Here is an 18126-nt window from a genome sequence, read left to right on the forward strand (position 1 = left end):
ACACAGGCGAGATTCTCCGAATGCAGGTCCGGCTCCGCTCCGCTTCGAAGCCGGCGCTCTCACGCCCCGGCGAGGTCCCCCGACGATTCACTGCCGTCAACGATTCCGAGTGGACAGTGGTTCTACTCCAGAGAGAGTTAAAGGATAGAGGAATTCCCTACCACCGCTCCGATAACAAAGCAAAGTTATTCGAACGTTTTACAGCTTCCCGCCATACTCGATCCACCAAACAAACACAAAACCGTCTTCTTCCGGGTAGCGTCACCAGCAGCGGCGCAAGATGCGACGTCATCACGCACCAGCACTACGCTCCACAAAACCGGGGAACCCGGGGAATCAGTGCTACCAGCTCCAGGATATCAGCTTCTCACCCTACTATTCCCAGCCTCCTATAGCAGCGCCTGCCTCCAGTCAATGCCACTGGCACCGGGTTGCCAGTTGCTCACCCTTTTTCCCCCCATCTCAGCAGCTTCCTCCCTCAATGAACGCCTCCGGCACCGGGATGCCAGGTCCTCAGTCAACCCTTCCTCTCTCCTCTCAACAGCTTCCCCCCTCAGCGAACGCCACTGGCACCGGGATGCCAGCTCCACTCTTTACCTTTCCTTTCCTCTACCCTGCTCCGTCACAGCGCTCTTCCGGGTGACGTCATCACCCCAATGACAGGTCGCAACGTCAGCATTCCAGCTCAAAGGCAGCAAAAAGTGCGGCAAAAAAAGCAACAAATTGGATCACCAGCCAGACCACATAACACCAGGGTTTCAGCAACCATCTCCCGTCAATATCTTGCACAATCAGCCACGTCAGTTGGAGCGCCCGACACTGGAGTTCCAGGACCCTCCACCTCCCATCTAGGTTCTCATCACCAGCACCGACAGCCTACACCATCCAGGGCAAATGACACAACGCCCCCCGCCATCCAGTTCCAGCATTTGCAACAGCTCGCTCTAGCTGGGGCTTCCGGCACTGGGATGCCGGCACCCAGCTTTCCTCCACAGCTCTCGCTGCAGCAAGTTCCTGCTGCACCTAACTCCAGTCTCCTCTCTCAAACCATTCCAGCCCAGCAGGCAACCGTCAACTTCACCTTGCCTACGGCTAATCCTCCCATTCGTCCTCCTTACACCTTCGCCTCCTGTCCTTCTCCGGTTCCCGCTAATCTACGTAAACAAATCATCGATGGTAATTACACAGACCTCGCACTCCTTCTCATGCCTTCCCTCCACCAACCACCCGTCGATAGATTCCTCGATGGACATGAAGGCACCCTTCTCCGCCTGAAAGAGGGAACACCCACCCGTTCCAGAGAGCTTACACCCGCCGAGTTCACCTACGCCTTCTCTCTCTACAGAGACGTTCTTTGTTCACAATTTCCCACCCGCCGCCAGGAACTGTACGACTACATGGCCACCGTCCTTAATCTGGCCCTCCATTTTGGAGGCAACGGTTTCTACCAATATCACACCCACTTCGCCTCCGAAGCCGCCGCCCGCCTTCTGCAACTCAACGAGGCCACATACTGGGGCGTTCTCGACACAGAAACTTACTGTTGCATCTTCGCTGCCCGTGCAGCCCTTACGTGCCTTACGTGCATTTCCCCTCCCTCATCGCCACCTGCTTCCAGCCTGGTCACTCTGACTTTACACTCACTCTGGTTTTATCCGACCTCGGGGTTCCCCTGTCTGCAGAGAAAACGGAGGGCCCCTCCACATCCCTTGAGTTCCTCGGAATCACTCTTGACACAATTCTGTTTCAGGCTTCTCTCCCAGTCGAAAAGCTCAATCGAATCAGCCTTCTGATCTCCAATTTCCTGCTCGCCCCGTGCTGCTCCAAATGCCAATGTCTCTCCCTCCTAGGCCATCCCAACTTCGCCCTTCGCATCATTCCTCAAGGAAGGGCGGGCCTTTATCTCTCACCTGCTCTCCATCGCTTCTTCCGCCCCGTCTCTCTTGACCTCCATCTCCCGGGACAGTCCAAGCCGCGCCAAACTCCGTCTGTGGCTCAACCTCCTCGCCAACTGGAACGGGATCACCTTCTCTTATGATGACCATCTGACTCGCCCACATGACATCAATCTGTACACGGATGCCGCTCCTTCCGCCAGTTTTGGGGGTTTCTACAACGGAAGATGGTTCGCAGCAGAATGGCCCCGGAGCTCGCAAACGAATGCCAGGTCCACCGCTATTCCGTGGTCCTGCAAGGCCATCCTTATTTACTCAGACAACCTCGTAGTCGTTGACATAATCAACAAAGGACGCTCCAACTCTCCATCCATCATGCCGTTCATGCGCTACCTCTTCCGGCACTCCGTTACACACCAATATATTCTCCGTGCAGCCGATGTTCCCGGCCACTCCAACACCATCGACTTTCAACTCATAAATCCTGCCCTAATACCCCTGATCGTCGAATCCCAGAACTCCATCATCAACAGCCTATCACCCACAACCGTATCATCCTACTGGACAGCTTGGAAAGTTTCCGTCACTTTCACGTCCAGCATAACATAACCTTCCCGTCATTTGATCTCGTCACCCTGACTAGTTTAGGTGGAATACCATGGTGTCTTCTGAGAAATATGACAAGTCTGAAATGCAAGCGTGGCGGCGTGGGTCGAAGTGGATGGTTGAGGAGGTGAATTCAGAGCATCTGAAGAAGCGAGTAGTAATATGGCGTCTCCGAATCCAGACGAGTGGCTACTCGATTTTGGCTCCACCATCACCTCCGCCACGTACTCTCCTTGTCCGCCATTTCTCTCGTTCACTACTCCGGACACTCCTTCAGGATCGGAGCCGCCACTTCAGCCTCCCGCAATGGCATCCCCGAACACTTCATTCAACTCATGGGCCGTTGGTCCTCCCAAACATATCACCGCTACATCCGTTCAGATCTCAAAGATCTCATATCCGCCCAATCTTATCTCCTTAAGTAACTGGAGGTTTTTGGGGGTCCGTTGTGGCCCGGGCGCCGCGGTGGATTCCCTATGAAGCCTCCCCACAACGCATTCAGCTACCAGAAACCACGCTCATCAATCTTCCTTCAATAAATCATATAAATGCATCTTGTTGATGGTGTGGTCCTTGCTAGTGAAATATACTATTGTATCGTATCATATAATATATCGTATCATATCATATCATATCATATCGTAGCACATCGTATCATATCGTATCATATCATATAATATTGTATCATATCATATAATATCGTATCGTATCGTACCATATCATATAATATCGTATCATATTGTATAATATCATATCGTATTGTACCATATAATATAATATCGTATCGTATCATTATCATATCGTATCATATCATATCGTATCATATCATATCATATCATATCATATCATATCATATCATATATATCGTATCGTGTCATTACCATATTATATCAAACCATATCATATAATATCGTATCATATCATACCGTATCATACCGTATCATACTGTATGATACGATACGATACCGTATGGTATGGTATCGTATGGTATGGTATCATATCGTATCATATCATATATATCGTATCGTGTCATTACCATATTATATCGTACCATATCATATCATATCATACCGTATCATACTGTATGATACGATATGATACCGTATGGTATGGTATGGTATGGTATGGTATCATATCATATCATATCATATGTGACGACCCCGCCTCTTTTGGCTGTTGGGCTGGCTGCTTGTCTTGTCTTTGTGTTTAGTATTGCAGACGCCCAGTAGGTGTGGTCTGGTCGTCGTGGACTGGGAACACCTGGGCCCGGTGTTCCCAGTCCTATAAGAGCGCACCTCACTGGTTCCATGATGGGAGAGAAAGGGGAAACTCTGTTCCCTACTCTCCACACTCCCCATTCCTGTCTTTGTTTTTCCTTTAGCATACAACACTTCACTCACTATTAGGGGTGTAACGATACACTCAGCTCACGGTTCGATACAATGACGATATTTTTAACAAAGTTTAAATGGAAACAAATGACTGTAGAAGATTCTTTGCTTATTGTTTAGACATAAAATGTCAAAAAAACAACATTTTTAACTTGAAGTTTAACCTATTCCTACAGTTTCTTTTATAATGGTTTCTTTCTTTGTTATATATTTTTCAGTGCAAAAAGCAAATAATGCAATCTGTTGAATAAAATAAATCAGCTTTTAACAGCGGATGCAACAATGTAACAAAGTAAAAATACTAAATTACTGTGGGCTACTTAAGTAGGCTAAGATTTTCAAGTATCTGTACTTTACTCAAGTTTTTCTTTCACTGAAGACTTTTTACTTTTATTCACAACATTTCAAAAGAAAAATCTGTACTTTCTACTCACTACATTTTCAAAACAGACTCGTTACTCAAAATCATCAACTGATTTTCTATAAAATAATTATTTTCAGCATCAGACGGCTTCCATCCCGGAAGGGTTAGGGTTAGCTGATCAAGAGCCAGATGTGATCGGCTGCTTGTTCAGCAAAGAGACACCAAAAATTAGGGAAAGGGAGAGAGAGAGAAGCAACACGAAGAAGAGAGAGGCAACAAGAGAGAGAAGCAACAAGAGAGAGAAGCAACAAGAGAGAGAAGCAACACGAAGAAGAGAGAAGCAACAAGAGAGAGAAGCAACACGAAGAAGAGAGAAGCAACAAGAGAGAGAAGCAACACGAAGAAGAGAGAAGCAACAAGAGAGAGAAACAACAGGAAGAAGAGAGAAGCAACAAGAGAGAGAAGCAACAAGAGAGAGAAGCAACAAGAGAGAGAAACAACAGGAAGAAGAGAGAAGCAACAAGAGAGAGAAGCAACAAGAGAGAGAAGCAACAAGAGAGAGAGTCAACGTTAGTGAATTCAGCTGCTGGGGTTCAGGTTCCTGATCTGAGCTGCAGACTCTTTCTCATCTGGGATTCAGAGGAACAACAGAAAATTAAAGCTGCAAGCAGCCTGGCCAGGTATTCACAGCAGGCGACCGCCCGGTACGGCGACCGCCGTTTACCCGATCGTTCCAAAAAATGTATTTTTGTTCGGGCATGTCCCTGGACCACGCATACCAAATTTGGTGTCATTCGGACTTGCTGTTCCAGAGGAGAAGATTGTCGAAGGTTTTTCCAAATTTCCAAGATGGCGGAAAATCGGACCTTATGGGTCCCAATTTGAAATTTGTTCAGCAGACCAAATGACAGCTATATACCAAGTTTCAAGTGTCTAGGTCCAACGGGGCGGCCGGGAGGACCGTTTAAGTGTCGCCGCGTGTAATAGCGCCCCCTGTGGCCAAAATGCGTCAAAACCACTAACCAGTTTAGAACATTAGAAATTACTTTTAGAGAACGACTTTTACTTTAAGTAAATTTAAGTTCACATACTTTTATACTTGGATTAGTAAAGGATTTTAAATGGTACTTCAACTTCTACCAGAGTATATTTTTAAATGAGTATTTGCACTTTTACTTGAGTAGGGAATTTGTGTTCTTCTACCTCCTCTGCTGCTCTGGCTGTTACAGCGTCTCTTCTGTCTGAACCGGTCCTGAGTTCAGCCCGACAAAACGCAGCAAAACGTTTATTTAAACAGAAACGGTGGAGCTGAACTTCCTGTTGTGTTACGCAAGCGTTGCAACTACGGCAGCTGAGGAGGACATTCTTTCTTTCTTTAAATATGTGTTTAATACTATAAAATATGCTCGATGTTCCAGTCACTGCTCTCTCCGTCCAGACCAGCAGAAACATCCCAATGGACTGAAGGGTTTGTGGAAACTGCTTCCTCATTATAGTGATCCAACATTTGCCTCATTTGCATTTCAGGATGACAAGGCAAACATTTCAGGTGAAGGATAATCCACTTCTTACCTTCAGACTGTGTTACCATCTATATGAGCTAATTATGGCCTATCATTACTGCTGATCACTGTTGTTGTGATATGATATTGTAATATTTACCATTATATATTTAGAGGAGTAGAGTGGAGTAGAAAAGTTTATGAAAGTGTCACTCCACAATGGTACATACAATAGCAAAAGATACAAACATGTCTTATATGTCAAATACATGACGTTCAACCCGGAAACCGTAGCAAAACGGTGCACACCGTTTTCAGATTGAACGTGCCCCAGGTTAATCCATTTATGGACGATTGTGGGAGTGAACGTTAGGCTCCCGCGCATGCGCAGTTTCATGATGATTGAGGATTAGAAAACATAACAATGTGAAAATGTCAGCAGGGTTTTATAAATCTGAAGGAGAGACTACGCATGTTTCTACAGTTTATACAAGATCTCCAGTTGTATATATCTGGCCCCTCACTATGAAAACTCACATTCCCAGGATTCCTTGCGATGGCATTCAGATCATTTCCCTTCCGTATTGTGGTCGGACTTCACCGGTAACGTCAGTGTGCTCAAAAGCTTTGGAAAATACAAATTAATAAGGTAATTTCTGACGTTTAAAAAGTGCCAATCGCGCTGTTATTGGTCAGTAATATTTGCAGGTTGTCGTTTATGTTTCCAGCTTTCCTGATTAAGGCAAAATTGGTTTTGTGTTTACTGATAGCGTTAGCTAAGAAGCTAACGGTAAATAGATTGACAGTAGAAAATCCTGCTGTATTCCTGTTTGCTCTGATTGAACTCAGCTGCATGCTGTGACGAAATACATTTCATAGTCATGAACCTTATTTTATTAAAGGAAAAAGCTGAATTAATGAGTGGAGAAACATACGGGTGTACTGCATACTACAATTAAGCATTAGCATCCCATCATGCTTTGTGGCATGTGTAAAAACGCTGAGCATGCCCAGCTGACCTCGATCTGGATTAAGATGGCAAGAGGAAAAGATCTAAGTGACTTTGAAAAGCTTCAACAGACTCAACTGGCTCGAGTTTCCATGGAAACAGAGACTTCCGTGACGCTCGTGCGATAGAGCCACATGTGAGGACCAGGACCAGGACCGGTCTGGATCAGACAGTCAGACAGTCCATCCACAGAGAGACAGAGAGAGGAGAGACAGAGAGGGAGGAGAGCGGGTCGCAGTGCAGAAATCCATCAGTGGGGGGTCGGGGGGGGGGTGAGCTAGAGTTGCCAGTTGTAAGTTATGGGACAAGCCTTATTTGATAAGCTACCATCACTTGGTTCCATCTAAAGGTCTCCACATTTCTCCTGTTAGGGTTCAGGACTCTTTCTGATCATTTCTGTCTGTTTTGACTTACTGATCGCACCGGATGTTCAAATGAGCTGTTTCTGTTATGAAAAAGTATAGAAACGAGAGTACTAGTGCTCAGTTTATGGATGCAATAACTATGTTACCAACTATGAATGCAGAGACAGTTGATGTACTCCTGGATAACTTTAACTTGAAAATTTTGCATGTCATGGATGTTGTTGCACCGGTAAATGTCAAGAAAACTTTGAGCAAACAGAAGACACCGTGGAGAAATACATGATGGTAAAAGCACTGAAAAGAGAATGCAAGAAAGCCGAAAGTAAGTGGAGAAAAACCAAACTTCGAATCCACTACGACCTATATAAACAAAGCCTTTGTAGTTTTAACTATGAGTTATGCAGGGCAGGACAGCTACATTTTTCTAAGATGATTAACAGGAACATCAATAATACTCACACTCTATTTGCCATCGTTGACAAGCTCACAAACCCCCCAAAACAGATAACCCCAGAACTCCTTTCCACAGATCAAATCAAATCAAAACTATTAGAGTGACTATCAACGCCACACAGTCAGACAATAGAACTAACCAATCTCTACAGCCACCGAGAAACAATTTGACTATTATGTCACAATTTAATACTATTGACCAAAAAACCCTGGAGGAAACAGTTCGGCATCTGAAATCATCGACACGTTGTCTCGACACGCTGCCGTCTGACTTCTTTAAAACTAGTTTTAACTCGTAAAAATTGATTTGCAGCAAATAGTTAATGGCTCACTGCTATCAGGCACCTTCTCAAAGTCATTAGAAATAGCTGCCATTAAGCCACTCTTAAAAAAGAGAACTCTGGATACCTCTGTGTTAAACAACTATAGACCTGTCTCAAATCTTCCTTTTATAGCTAAGATCATTGAGAAAGTTGTTTTTAATTAACTCAGCAATTTTTTTAACTCAAGTGGTCATTTTGACAAATTTCAATCAGGCTTCCGACCTCACCGCAGTACTGAAACAGCTCTCATAAAAGTGTTAAATGACATACGGCTGAATACTGATTCAGGTAAAATATCAGTTCTGGTTTTATTAGATCTCAGTGCGGCATTTGACACTGCAGATCACAGAATATTGCTGGACAGGTTGGAAAATTGGTTTGGACTTTCCGGAGCAGTCCTTAATTGGTTCAGGTCTTATTTAGAAGGCCGGAGTTACTTTGTCACCACTGACAGTTATGAATCTGACAGAGTGGCTATGACATGTGGAATCCCCCAGGGATCAGTTCTCGGACCTCTTTTGTTTTTTAATCTTTACATGCTGCCTTTGGGTCGAATTCTACAGAACAACAACATTGATTACCATAATTACGCTGATGATACTCAGATATATCCGGCTCTTTCACCAGATGACTTCGGCCCAATAGACGCTCTGTGTCATTGTTTAGACCAGATAAATAATTGGATGGGCCAAAATTTTCTTCACTTAAATAAGGACAAAACAGAGATTATTGTGTTTGGTAACAAAGAGAATTAATATTAGTAAACAGCTCAACTCTCGGGCTCTAAAAACCAAAGACCAAGTCTGAAGACCTGAGCCTTCTATCATCTTAAAAGTACAGCCAGAATCAAGGTTTTGGTGTCCCACAATGACCAAGAGAAGCTCATCCATGCTTTTATTTCCAGTAGGGTGGACTACTGTAATGGTCTCTTAACTGGTCTCCCTAAAAAGACCATTAAACAGCTGCAGCTCATTCAGAATGCTGCTGCTAGAGTTTTATTCTGGACCAGGACCAGGAGAACAGAGCACATTACTCCAGTTTTAGTCACAGAATAGATTTTAAAGCGCTGCTACTAGTCTACAAATCACTGAATGGTCTTGGCCCAGAATACATCTCTGATATGCTTAAGGAATATAAACTGAGTAGGGCTCTTAGATCCATGGACTCAGGTCAGCTGGTAGAGCCCAGAGCCCAAACTAAACATGGTGAAGCAGCATTTATCTGTTATGCTGCAGGCAACTGGAACAAACTGCCAGAAGATCTTAGACGTGCCCCAAATGTAGCAATTTTTAAATCCAGGTTAAAAACATTTCTGTTTTCATGTGCCTACGATTGAGTCTAAGAGCTCTAAAACTTGCACTCTATTCCTACTGTACATTAAATCTGGAAGTAGACCTCCAGTCACTCCTGGTGGGGAAGTGACGTCTCGGGCTTATGGCTAGGCTCTACTGGCAGGTTTTTGTTCTACGGTTCTCTATTCGGTGTTCCAAAAGATATAAACATACAGTCGAGGCTACTTCCACTATGTTTTCTTTATTTTATTTTATGTACTTTGTATTTTCATTTTATTACTAATCTTTTAATTATATTACTCTCTTTTTAATTACTATTTTATGTACTTTGTACTTACTTTTAATTATATATGGATGTCCCTTTTTGCTTTTATGTATGTAAAGCACACTGAATTACCCCTGTGTACGAAATGTGCTACGTTCATATCGGAAGAGGGGCAACATTGGCGACCGATATCCGATATGCGAGAAAAGGCGTAAATCACGATATATCGGACGAACGCTACAACCAAACACTACACCGGCACATTTCACTGGTTAGGTCCTCCTGTGCCAATCAGTGAAATCAGCTGCTGGTGTAAAAACCTCTTGGGCCTCCATGGCTCACGGTCGAAGACCACAGTTCTACATTAGTAGGCCATCGTCTCAAACCGAAAGACCGAGACCCAACAATAATGAAATGTGTTCTCTGTTACAGACTGGCCAACCTTGGAGCCGGGACGGCCTCTCCGGAGGGGGAGGATGTTGTTAACCAAGCGGTCTCCATGGATACAAGCAGCTACTCCCAGTTCTCTCCGTCTCTGGCTGAAGACCGGGAGCCCGGCCTGAGCCGAGGCTCAGCAACACCAGAGGACAGGTATGGTTTTATCCGGAGACAAAGGACTAGTATTGGTAACGCTAGGCTCTCTAATCCAGAGGGCTGCATTCGGTTTCACAAAGCAGGTTTAAGTAAGTCCAAGCTAAGTTACCATGGAAACGTATCCTTCCAGACTAGCCTGGTCCAGTCTGGCTAGTTTTTCAGGCTTGGCTTCAACTCTGGTTTAACCGGGGTTTCAAACCTCCGACTCAACTGAAGCACAGCGTTTACCCCAAGGTTGTCCCTCCCCTCCAAGCTGACCCCCAAACTCCTCCCCCTTGATTCCTCCCTGTGCAACTGGACCCCGGACTACCTGACCAACAGACCCCAGACCGTCCGGTCGGGCAGCTGCACCTCCTCCAGCCTGACTCTGAGCCCCCTCCTTTACTCCCTCTTCCCCCACAGCTGTGTGCCTCTTCACAGTTCAAATTCCATTGTTAAATTTGCGGTTGACCCCGCAGTCGTGGGCCTGATTACCAACAACGATGAGGAGGGAGAAGGTCCAGCAGCTGGAGACAACCTCACCCTCAATATTAAGAAGACCAAAGAGCTCAAGCTGCAGACACACTCCAATCTGAATCAATGTCCCATTGAGAGTACCAGCTGTTTCCCACACACACACACCACCCAGTAACACCACACACACACACACACACACACACACACACACACACTAACACCCCCCCCCCCCCCCACACACACACACACACACACAGACCACCCACTAACACCCTACACACACAGACACACATCACTCACCCATTGTACTTCACTTACACCAGAGCTCCTCGGCTAAAATTTTTTATTTTTTTTTCTGGCAGAAGATGTACATAAATGATGAAGAAAGCCCAAATATTAAAGCTCAGCTGAATCCCGGAGTCGGGCTGTTCTTAGCCTCCTTACCAACCTGGAGTGGTGTTGGTAAAGTGTGATGGAGGAGGAGCTAGTGTCAGCTTTGCCTGTCAGGTGTTATGAATGAGATGTTTAACTGACACTGAAAACCTGGAGGTCATGGAATGTGAAAGTTGTACTTTTCCAAGCCTGGAATATTCCTGGAAGATTATGCATGTCCAAAATGGTCTGAAAGGTTCATGGACACAGTTGGTGTCAAGTTTGTCTGCTCTAGTTACCTTTGAAGGAATAGTTGCCAAATAAGTTTCTTGATTATTGTTGTACCTAGCCAACATAAAACATTTGGATGCTCAGATCAGCTATTTAACAAGAAATGTAAAATATGAGCTTATGTGCTGTCAAATATTGATCATGGAAATGTGTCATGGAAGTCGTGGAATTTAGAAATCAGAAATTTGCAGGAATCCTGCTGATCCTAGATCAGCCCATTTCTGACAGCTTGTCTCCATCATCTCTCCTGCAGTGATGAAGACCTTTACCGCGGAGCAGAGGACATAGAGGAGGAGAGGAAAGACAGAGACAAAACAGTTGGTGAGTAAGAATGACTGGGGGGGGGGGGGGGGGGGGGGGGGACTGCCAGACTAGAAGTGATGGGGAACTTTGGGATTCAGCATACTAGGACTTGTTGATGTGTCGTTCAGAGCCTAAAGCTCGTTTTACACAGCAGACCTGCTTGAAAACGAGTTCTCCAGCTGTAGTCTGTTCTGCACAGAACACCATGGGACAATTGGGCTTTTCTCTTTGGAGTGTGCTTATTTTAATATCAGTCATAAATTATGTTTTGGCCCATCCACGAATTCCCCACCATTGGAACAGCAGCTGCTAGCGCAGACAGGCAGCTTTAATCGTACACTATTATCGGCCTATAATTAAAGCCCACGTTTTTCTTCTAATGTGTCGTAAAACAATTTGATGCACACAGTCCACAGTAACCTATACCTAAAGAAAAACAGAACAGATGATCCATTAATAAAAACTTCATAAGCCACCATTGCTGACTGAAACTTGAAGCAGCAACTGTTAAAACATCGAAAGCAGTTCAACATTTGACACCGGAATCTATTTAACCTAGAGCCAATCAAGAGCCAATGCAATCAAGCCCTGAATAACATTATAGGCCAATTTGAACAGTAAGCCTAAGTAATAAATAATAATAAATAATAATAAAAAAATAGTAATAAATAAATACCCAGGTAGCGTCAGACAGGAACTCCTCATCTGCCTTCTCCCCTTCAGACAGCAGGAGAACAGACTGGAGGAAACCTCGGGCAGACTCATTCTGAGTTACCAGACATCAGTCGCTCATCTTGTCATTGTTTTTACTTTTTAAAGAAGAAGACTTGGAAGGTGTTGGATACCAACCAGTCCTTTTGTATTGCAGTTTCCAGACTGTGGGAAGGAGTGAGTGTTTCTGCCTCAGTAGATCTGCTGTCCTACAGTGACAGAGAATGGAGGGGCAACACGACCAAGAGTGTCCTCATCAAGAAGGTCTAACTACTTACATAACTATCACAGAGGTCTAAATGCTCAAATCAATTCACTTTGATTCAATTCAAAACTTTATTGTCCAGACTCTGGACAATAAAGTTGGACAGGGAATCAACACAAACTGCCCTCTAAGCTGGTGACCAGGGAGGATGGACTGGTCTTCCTCACCACATGCCTTTCAGGTTTCAGTTAGTTAGTCTTGCTCACACCACTAACCTTTACTAGCAGTAGCCTTTCTATTATCAATTATCTATCAAATCATTCTCATCATTAGAAAGGTGGAAATTCTCTCACCTACAGACCTGTAGTCCTATCTGTTAGCTTTGTGCTATATTAGGGTTAGCTTTGTGCCATGATAGGTTAGCTTTGTGCTATGATAGGTTAGCTTTGTGCTATGATAGGTTAGCTTTGTGCTATATTAGGGTTAGCTTTGTGCTATGATAGGTTAGCTTTGTGCTATGATAGGTTAGCTGTGTGCTATGAAACATTAGCTTTGTGCTATGAAACATTAGCTTTGTGCTATGATAGGTTAGTTTTGTGCTATATTAGGGCTAGATTTGTGCTATGATATGTTAGCTTTGTGCTATGTTAGGGCTGAGGTTCTGTTAGGGTTAGGGTCAGTTAATGTGGTTTCTGTGGTGTTGCAGGGTTACAGGTTGGTGGCCCAGAGGTTTGGGCGGCTATGCAAAGTTAGAGGAGACAACTACTGTGCCCTGAGGGCCACCCTCTTCCAGATCCTCAGCCAATCACAACGCCTGCCTCCCCGTCTCCGTGATATGGAGATCCAATCAGTAGGCACACACTTTGAGTTCATACTTGAATATAAATGTTTAAATAGTACTGGCTATATAAAAAAGCTAAAATGCCTAGTTCCATTGCTAGGCTGGGCCTTTATCCATTTCAGCAGTGGAAAGCTGCTGTCATTTGTTAGAGACAGGTATTTATTGGAAGTTTTACAGTTAATGGAACATGCTCATGCACTAAACAAGAATAACGGAGGTAGGCCTATGACTTTGTACCGTTTGTACAAATGCACCAAAAGATGGACATGTGTAGTTGTCTGATGTACAAAGAAATAGTCCTTTTTTCTTATCTGCTCCTCTGGTTAGTCAGCCTGAAATTGTAGCCTGACTGTCCTTCCCAGTATGTATGGATAAGGACTAGTATATGTGGATAAGGACTAGTATATGTGGATAAGGACGAGGAAAGACAAAGGAAACAAGTGAAGAAAGACTGCCTAATCTTCTCTGTTTGTTTTCTAGAGTCTCCATGCAGACAGGCATCTGATTAGACAATGGAAGTTTCCCTTTGGAAACAGGAAGCCCAGCACCACCCAAGGGACCGTGGCACAACTCCATGTATACCTGGACCTGCTCAGGGACCGGGTACATTTTCTACTGAAGAAATCCCTTCTTTATGGAAGACTACCTCAGTCTATCTAGTTGTCTTTTTTAGAATAAGTGCTACAGTAGAATAAGTGAACATTCCTCACGCATTAGTTGGGTAAGAAGCCAGATGGTTTAGAGTGATATGAGATCAAAAGTGCTGCAAGGTTAGTCAGGAAAAGTAAAGTACAAACATCCCTCCTATCAGCAGTTATGTTAAATCGATCAGCAAGTCTAGCTACTCTAGACTAGGAAAGGGCAGCAGGTGTAGCTGTGTTCTCGGCCCCTCTCCACACCAGACCTACAGTAGGTGGACGGACAAAACTGGAGAGAGAGCGGTGATGGAGCGGAGTCAGTCGTCTTGGGAAACATTGAGATGAGGAGATAACGGATAGAAATGAAACACTTGGTTAAGACAATTCTTGTTGTTTCTTACTGTGAAGTTACTGTATCTTTACTATCGCGTACAGCCCGACTGGCCCTGGCCCGCCCACAGTGTCATAGATAAGCGACCCATCAACCAAGTTGCTTGTGGTGTGTACTTTAGTCTTTGTGATTCTGAGTCTTAATGTGACGAAACTGCCGCTCTCGAAGAACTGTGGCTAAATATACTCAGCTAACAACTAGCGGATGTGCTCTGCTAATTAGTTGAATGTGCTGCAGGTGTGTCTGACTTACTCTGTCTCCTTGTCTGTCTAGTGGACAGCAGCAGTCCAGTCCAGTCCAGCAGAGAGGGAGGTTCTGGTCCAGCAGGTCTTCCAGGGACAGGAGGAGGAGTTTGGCCTCCTGGAGGCTGTGAAGTACCTCATGCTCCGGACGGCCTCAGAGATCCACGGCCTCCTAGAGATGGAGACACAGGAGGTCCCAGACTTCTCCTGGCTGCTGTTTGCTAGAGACTCCTCCAGTTCTCCCCAGGCCCTCTTCAGAAACCACCTCAGTCATGTTGGCTTCTCTGGAGGACTGGAGCAGGTAACGTGCCTGGAAACTTCAGTGTTAGTTTGCAAACTCGGGCAAACTCGCCAACGTAGCTTTTGCCTGAGGACGCAACTGTTATCTAAACCAATGATGGCGAAGGTTTTTGAGCCATGAATACATAATCAACCTAATGTTAAATAAGTTAAGATCCGACAAGACAGCTAAACCATTTTTTTCTGTCATTTGGGGACACCGTGAACTAGTAACATCCATTTTTGAGTGTTTTTGGTATGTTTCAGTGTAAAATCAGTCAAAATTGCAGTATGGTGTATCCTGTTGAAACACTGTCACCTCACTACTGGCTTTGTTTATGTTCTGATTTATTGGAATGAAGACATTTTTTCACTTTCATTGATTGAACGTTTTCTACAAGGACTGTCAGTCTGCAACAGCTAAACATGATACTGACATGGATTTTATGCATATATAGAGTTTATGTTGTTAATGTTTAAAGGATAAGGCTGGTGTTTTTTAATGTGTTTCTTACCGTCAACAAATTCTATGAAAAAAACAAAATCAGCGATGAATGTGTTTTGCCATTTGATTTGGTAATAACTACAACAGCCTGACTTTTCATGGTAACAGTTAGCGATTTTTAACATGTAAACTATGTCTTTGTGAGCTGAATTTAAAGGTTTTTAGCTTACAGTTGGAGCCAATGACTTCCGGGTTGAAGGCTAAAGGGAACGTGGGAAGTCAGAAAGTAACGGGAGGAGAGCAAACGCATTGATGATGTTATTTTCATAGGATTTGTTGACGGTAAGAAATGCATTAAAAAACACCAGCCTTATCCTTTAACAGTGAAGAAAAAACAGACAATTATTTTTTTTAGTTATGATGGTTTATCACATTTGCAAAAGTGTTAAGTCCAAAAAGTCAAAGATTGTGCTTTTGTTTGTTCAGGTGGAAATGTGCTTGCTGGGCTTTTCTGTGGAACACAGACTGCAGGTCTACCGACTGTACAAGGCCGACTCCCAGGAATTTATCACTTACTACCCCAGTGAACAGAAGGCAGATTGGCCGTGCCTGCCCCTCATAACAGAGGATGACAGACACTACAATGTCCCTGTGGAATAGTGACGCAAACTACCTTACCCAGAATGCTTCTGGTGCTTCCTGACAGACATGAAAGGATTCCTGTGAACAGGCTGTTAGGCCGAGGCAGAACTATCAGAATATTCCAGATTGTAACAGAATCTCATCTCAGGTTATTATTGCGCTATCAATTTAGTCTACTTCAATTGATTCTACTTCTGCCATAAGTCTACTTCTGCCATAAATACCTATAGTGATCTAGACTGAGTGTAATGTCAACTAGAAAATACTAAATATCTAGAGTTCTAGATATTGAGTGTAAAAGACTGTTGTTGATTTTGTGATTTAAGCAACACTGGTTTTGCTGTGAGACTCTTTTACAACTGACATCATTATGTGAACATTGGAATATAGCCTTTAGTAACAATATATGTTACCAGTGTTACTGTGTCCAATGCACTTTTTTAAAGAAACATTGCTGTGTAAGACAATAAGAACTGGAGTCCAAAGTGTTGAGATTTGCACTATAACTGTGACTTGATTAAAAGGCTTTGGACCAAAACGTCACATTACCTGATTGTTTTACTCACAGTAAACTTAAAGGAATAGTTCATCCAAAAATGAAAATTCTGTCATTATCTAGAAGATCGTCGGCATGCCAGTGGAAAGAGTTTCAATGCCAGCAAATATGGCATTGCAACTCTTTCTACTGCTATGCAGACGATCTTCGACTGTATATCTGTAAATCTCTTAACACTTCTTTAATTTAACTGCGTTCCAGTCCTTTAACTGTGTCTAAGAACCTTTTTAATGATTTTTTAAATCACCTCTTACAACATATTTTTACCATTAGGCTTTTATATAATTGTTTTTTGTCTATTTTATTCCTGTTGTATTTGCCTGTTTTATTTTTCTGTAACCCCATTTTTAATTACATTTTGGCATTTTTATTCTTCATCATATTGGCTTTTATTTATGATTGTTTTACTGTTGGTAAAGCATTTTGTAACTGTTTTGAAGTTCTATACAAATAAAGTTTCCTGTAACAATGTGGGATTTGATTTTGTTGCTGTGTCAGTAAAGATGCACCAGAGGGCGACAGAGTACTGGGCTGTAACTGAACTGCAGCATGGCACTATAAACAACAAGGTGCAGGATTTGCTCCTGTACAAATCTCACTATGTATTGTAGAAAGCGGGCTGAATTAGAGTACTTTATTTTTTTATTTTTACAACAGTCATGCTCTCTTCTTTACAGCAAAGCTCAGTGTGATTGTCCTGGTAAAGAAAACTCCTGTCAGTGGTGATAATAATCCTTATACTGTGAGAAACCAGTAGAAAACTGGTCAGCTCCCAGTAGAAACCAGTAGAAAATTGGGCAGCTCCCAGTAGAAACCAGTAGAAAACTGGGCAGCTCCCAGTAGAAACCAGTAGAAGACTGTTGTACTGGTCAGCTTCCAGTAGAGACGAGTAGAAGACTATGGGGCTCAATCATAAAACTTACCAGCAGGTTTAGCATGATGTTTTTTTATTATTTTTTTTTTTTTATTTAACCAGGCAGGTCAATTAAGAACAAATTCTTATTTACAATGACGGCCTAGCGAGAGGACAAAAGGACCTCTCGAAGGGTAAAGGGAAAAGGAAAGAAACTAAACAAAGAACAATCCAGATAAGACTATCAGACACAAATGTTCCACACATCGCAGAGGCAGAGAAACCCAACACAGTATGGGAACGAGGAAATAATCAAAACACACACCAAACAAACAATCAAATAAAATTACAAGTCATGCAAGTCATGTTAGGGGCAGATACCGTCACAGTGTTTCCTCATTCATAAACGTGAAATATCGGGAGGTTATTTCCATTACCGTTTTCCCCGTTCTTCCAACCCTTTTGATCATTTACATATTGGGAAAGCAAAAAATAACACCTGCTCTAGTCAGACAGTACATTGTAGAAATGAATGTTAACTAATGAAAACAAATATGAATTATTACAAAAATCAATAGATAGTCACATTGTGTCCTAGGGCATTAATTATCATTGGAAACGTGAAAATGTTTAATAAATACGACTCGCACACTGGCTTTGCAATTAGTAATTACTGCTCTGATTGCGATTGTAAACGGCAGTTTCCATCTGATTTGATTCAGTTTATCATGATAAAAAGAGAAGATGACCGTACACATGTCCCATAAACTTTTTAGCAGCTGCTGGAGTGAAGTAGAGCTGAAGTATTTAAGAAAGGCACATTGCTACCAATGCTCCCATAT

General features: G+C 43.3%; 1 protein-coding gene across 2 annotated transcripts; it reads left to right on the plus strand.

The window, feature by feature from the left end:
- The first annotated feature begins 6210 nt into the window (after positions 1-6210).
- otulinb (OTU deubiquitinase with linear linkage specificity b) lies at positions 6211-16865 on the plus strand. 2 transcript variants are annotated; one of them, XM_071534317.1, is made up of 8 exons: positions 6211-6407; positions 9898-10056; positions 11432-11499; positions 12350-12369; positions 13104-13247; positions 13719-13841; positions 14541-14810; positions 15720-16865. In XM_071534317.1, exons 2-8 carry the CDS (start codon positions 9965-9967, stop codon positions 15891-15893), a joined length of 891 nt encoding a protein of 296 aa, XP_071390418.1. In that variant the 5' UTR covers positions 6211-6407; positions 9898-9964; the 3' UTR covers positions 15894-16865. The 2 variants fall into 2 exon arrangements, with proteins under 2 accessions (XP_071390418.1, XP_071390417.1); XM_071534316.1 differs by having other exon boundaries at positions 6212-6407; positions 12350-12456.
- The last annotated feature ends 1261 nt before the right edge of the window (positions 16866-18126 follow it).

Source organism: Centroberyx affinis, unplaced genomic scaffold (genome assembly GCF_046629955.1).
Source record: "Centroberyx affinis isolate AG114_WGS23_722 - 3 ecotype Tasmania unplaced genomic scaffold, CSIRO-AGI_Caff_v1 ptg002517l_1, whole genome shotgun sequence".
NCBI lineage: Eukaryota > Metazoa > Chordata > Actinopteri > Beryciformes > Berycidae > Centroberyx > Centroberyx affinis.

Bases quoted from the DNA above. Each gene is read 5' to 3' on its own strand.
- otulinb (XM_071534316.1), top strand. From the start codon at position 9,965: ATGGATACAAGCAGCTACTCCCAGTTCTCTCCGTCTCTGGCTGAAGAC. The intron at 12,457-13,103 runs GTCTAACTACTT...GTGGTGTTGCAG, and splicing joins AGAGTGTCCTCATCAAGAAG to GGTTACAGGTTGGTGGCCCA. The intron at 13,842-14,540 runs GTACATTTTCTA...TTGTCTGTCTAG, and splicing joins TGGACCTGCTCAGGGACCGG to TGGACAGCAGCAGTCCAGTC.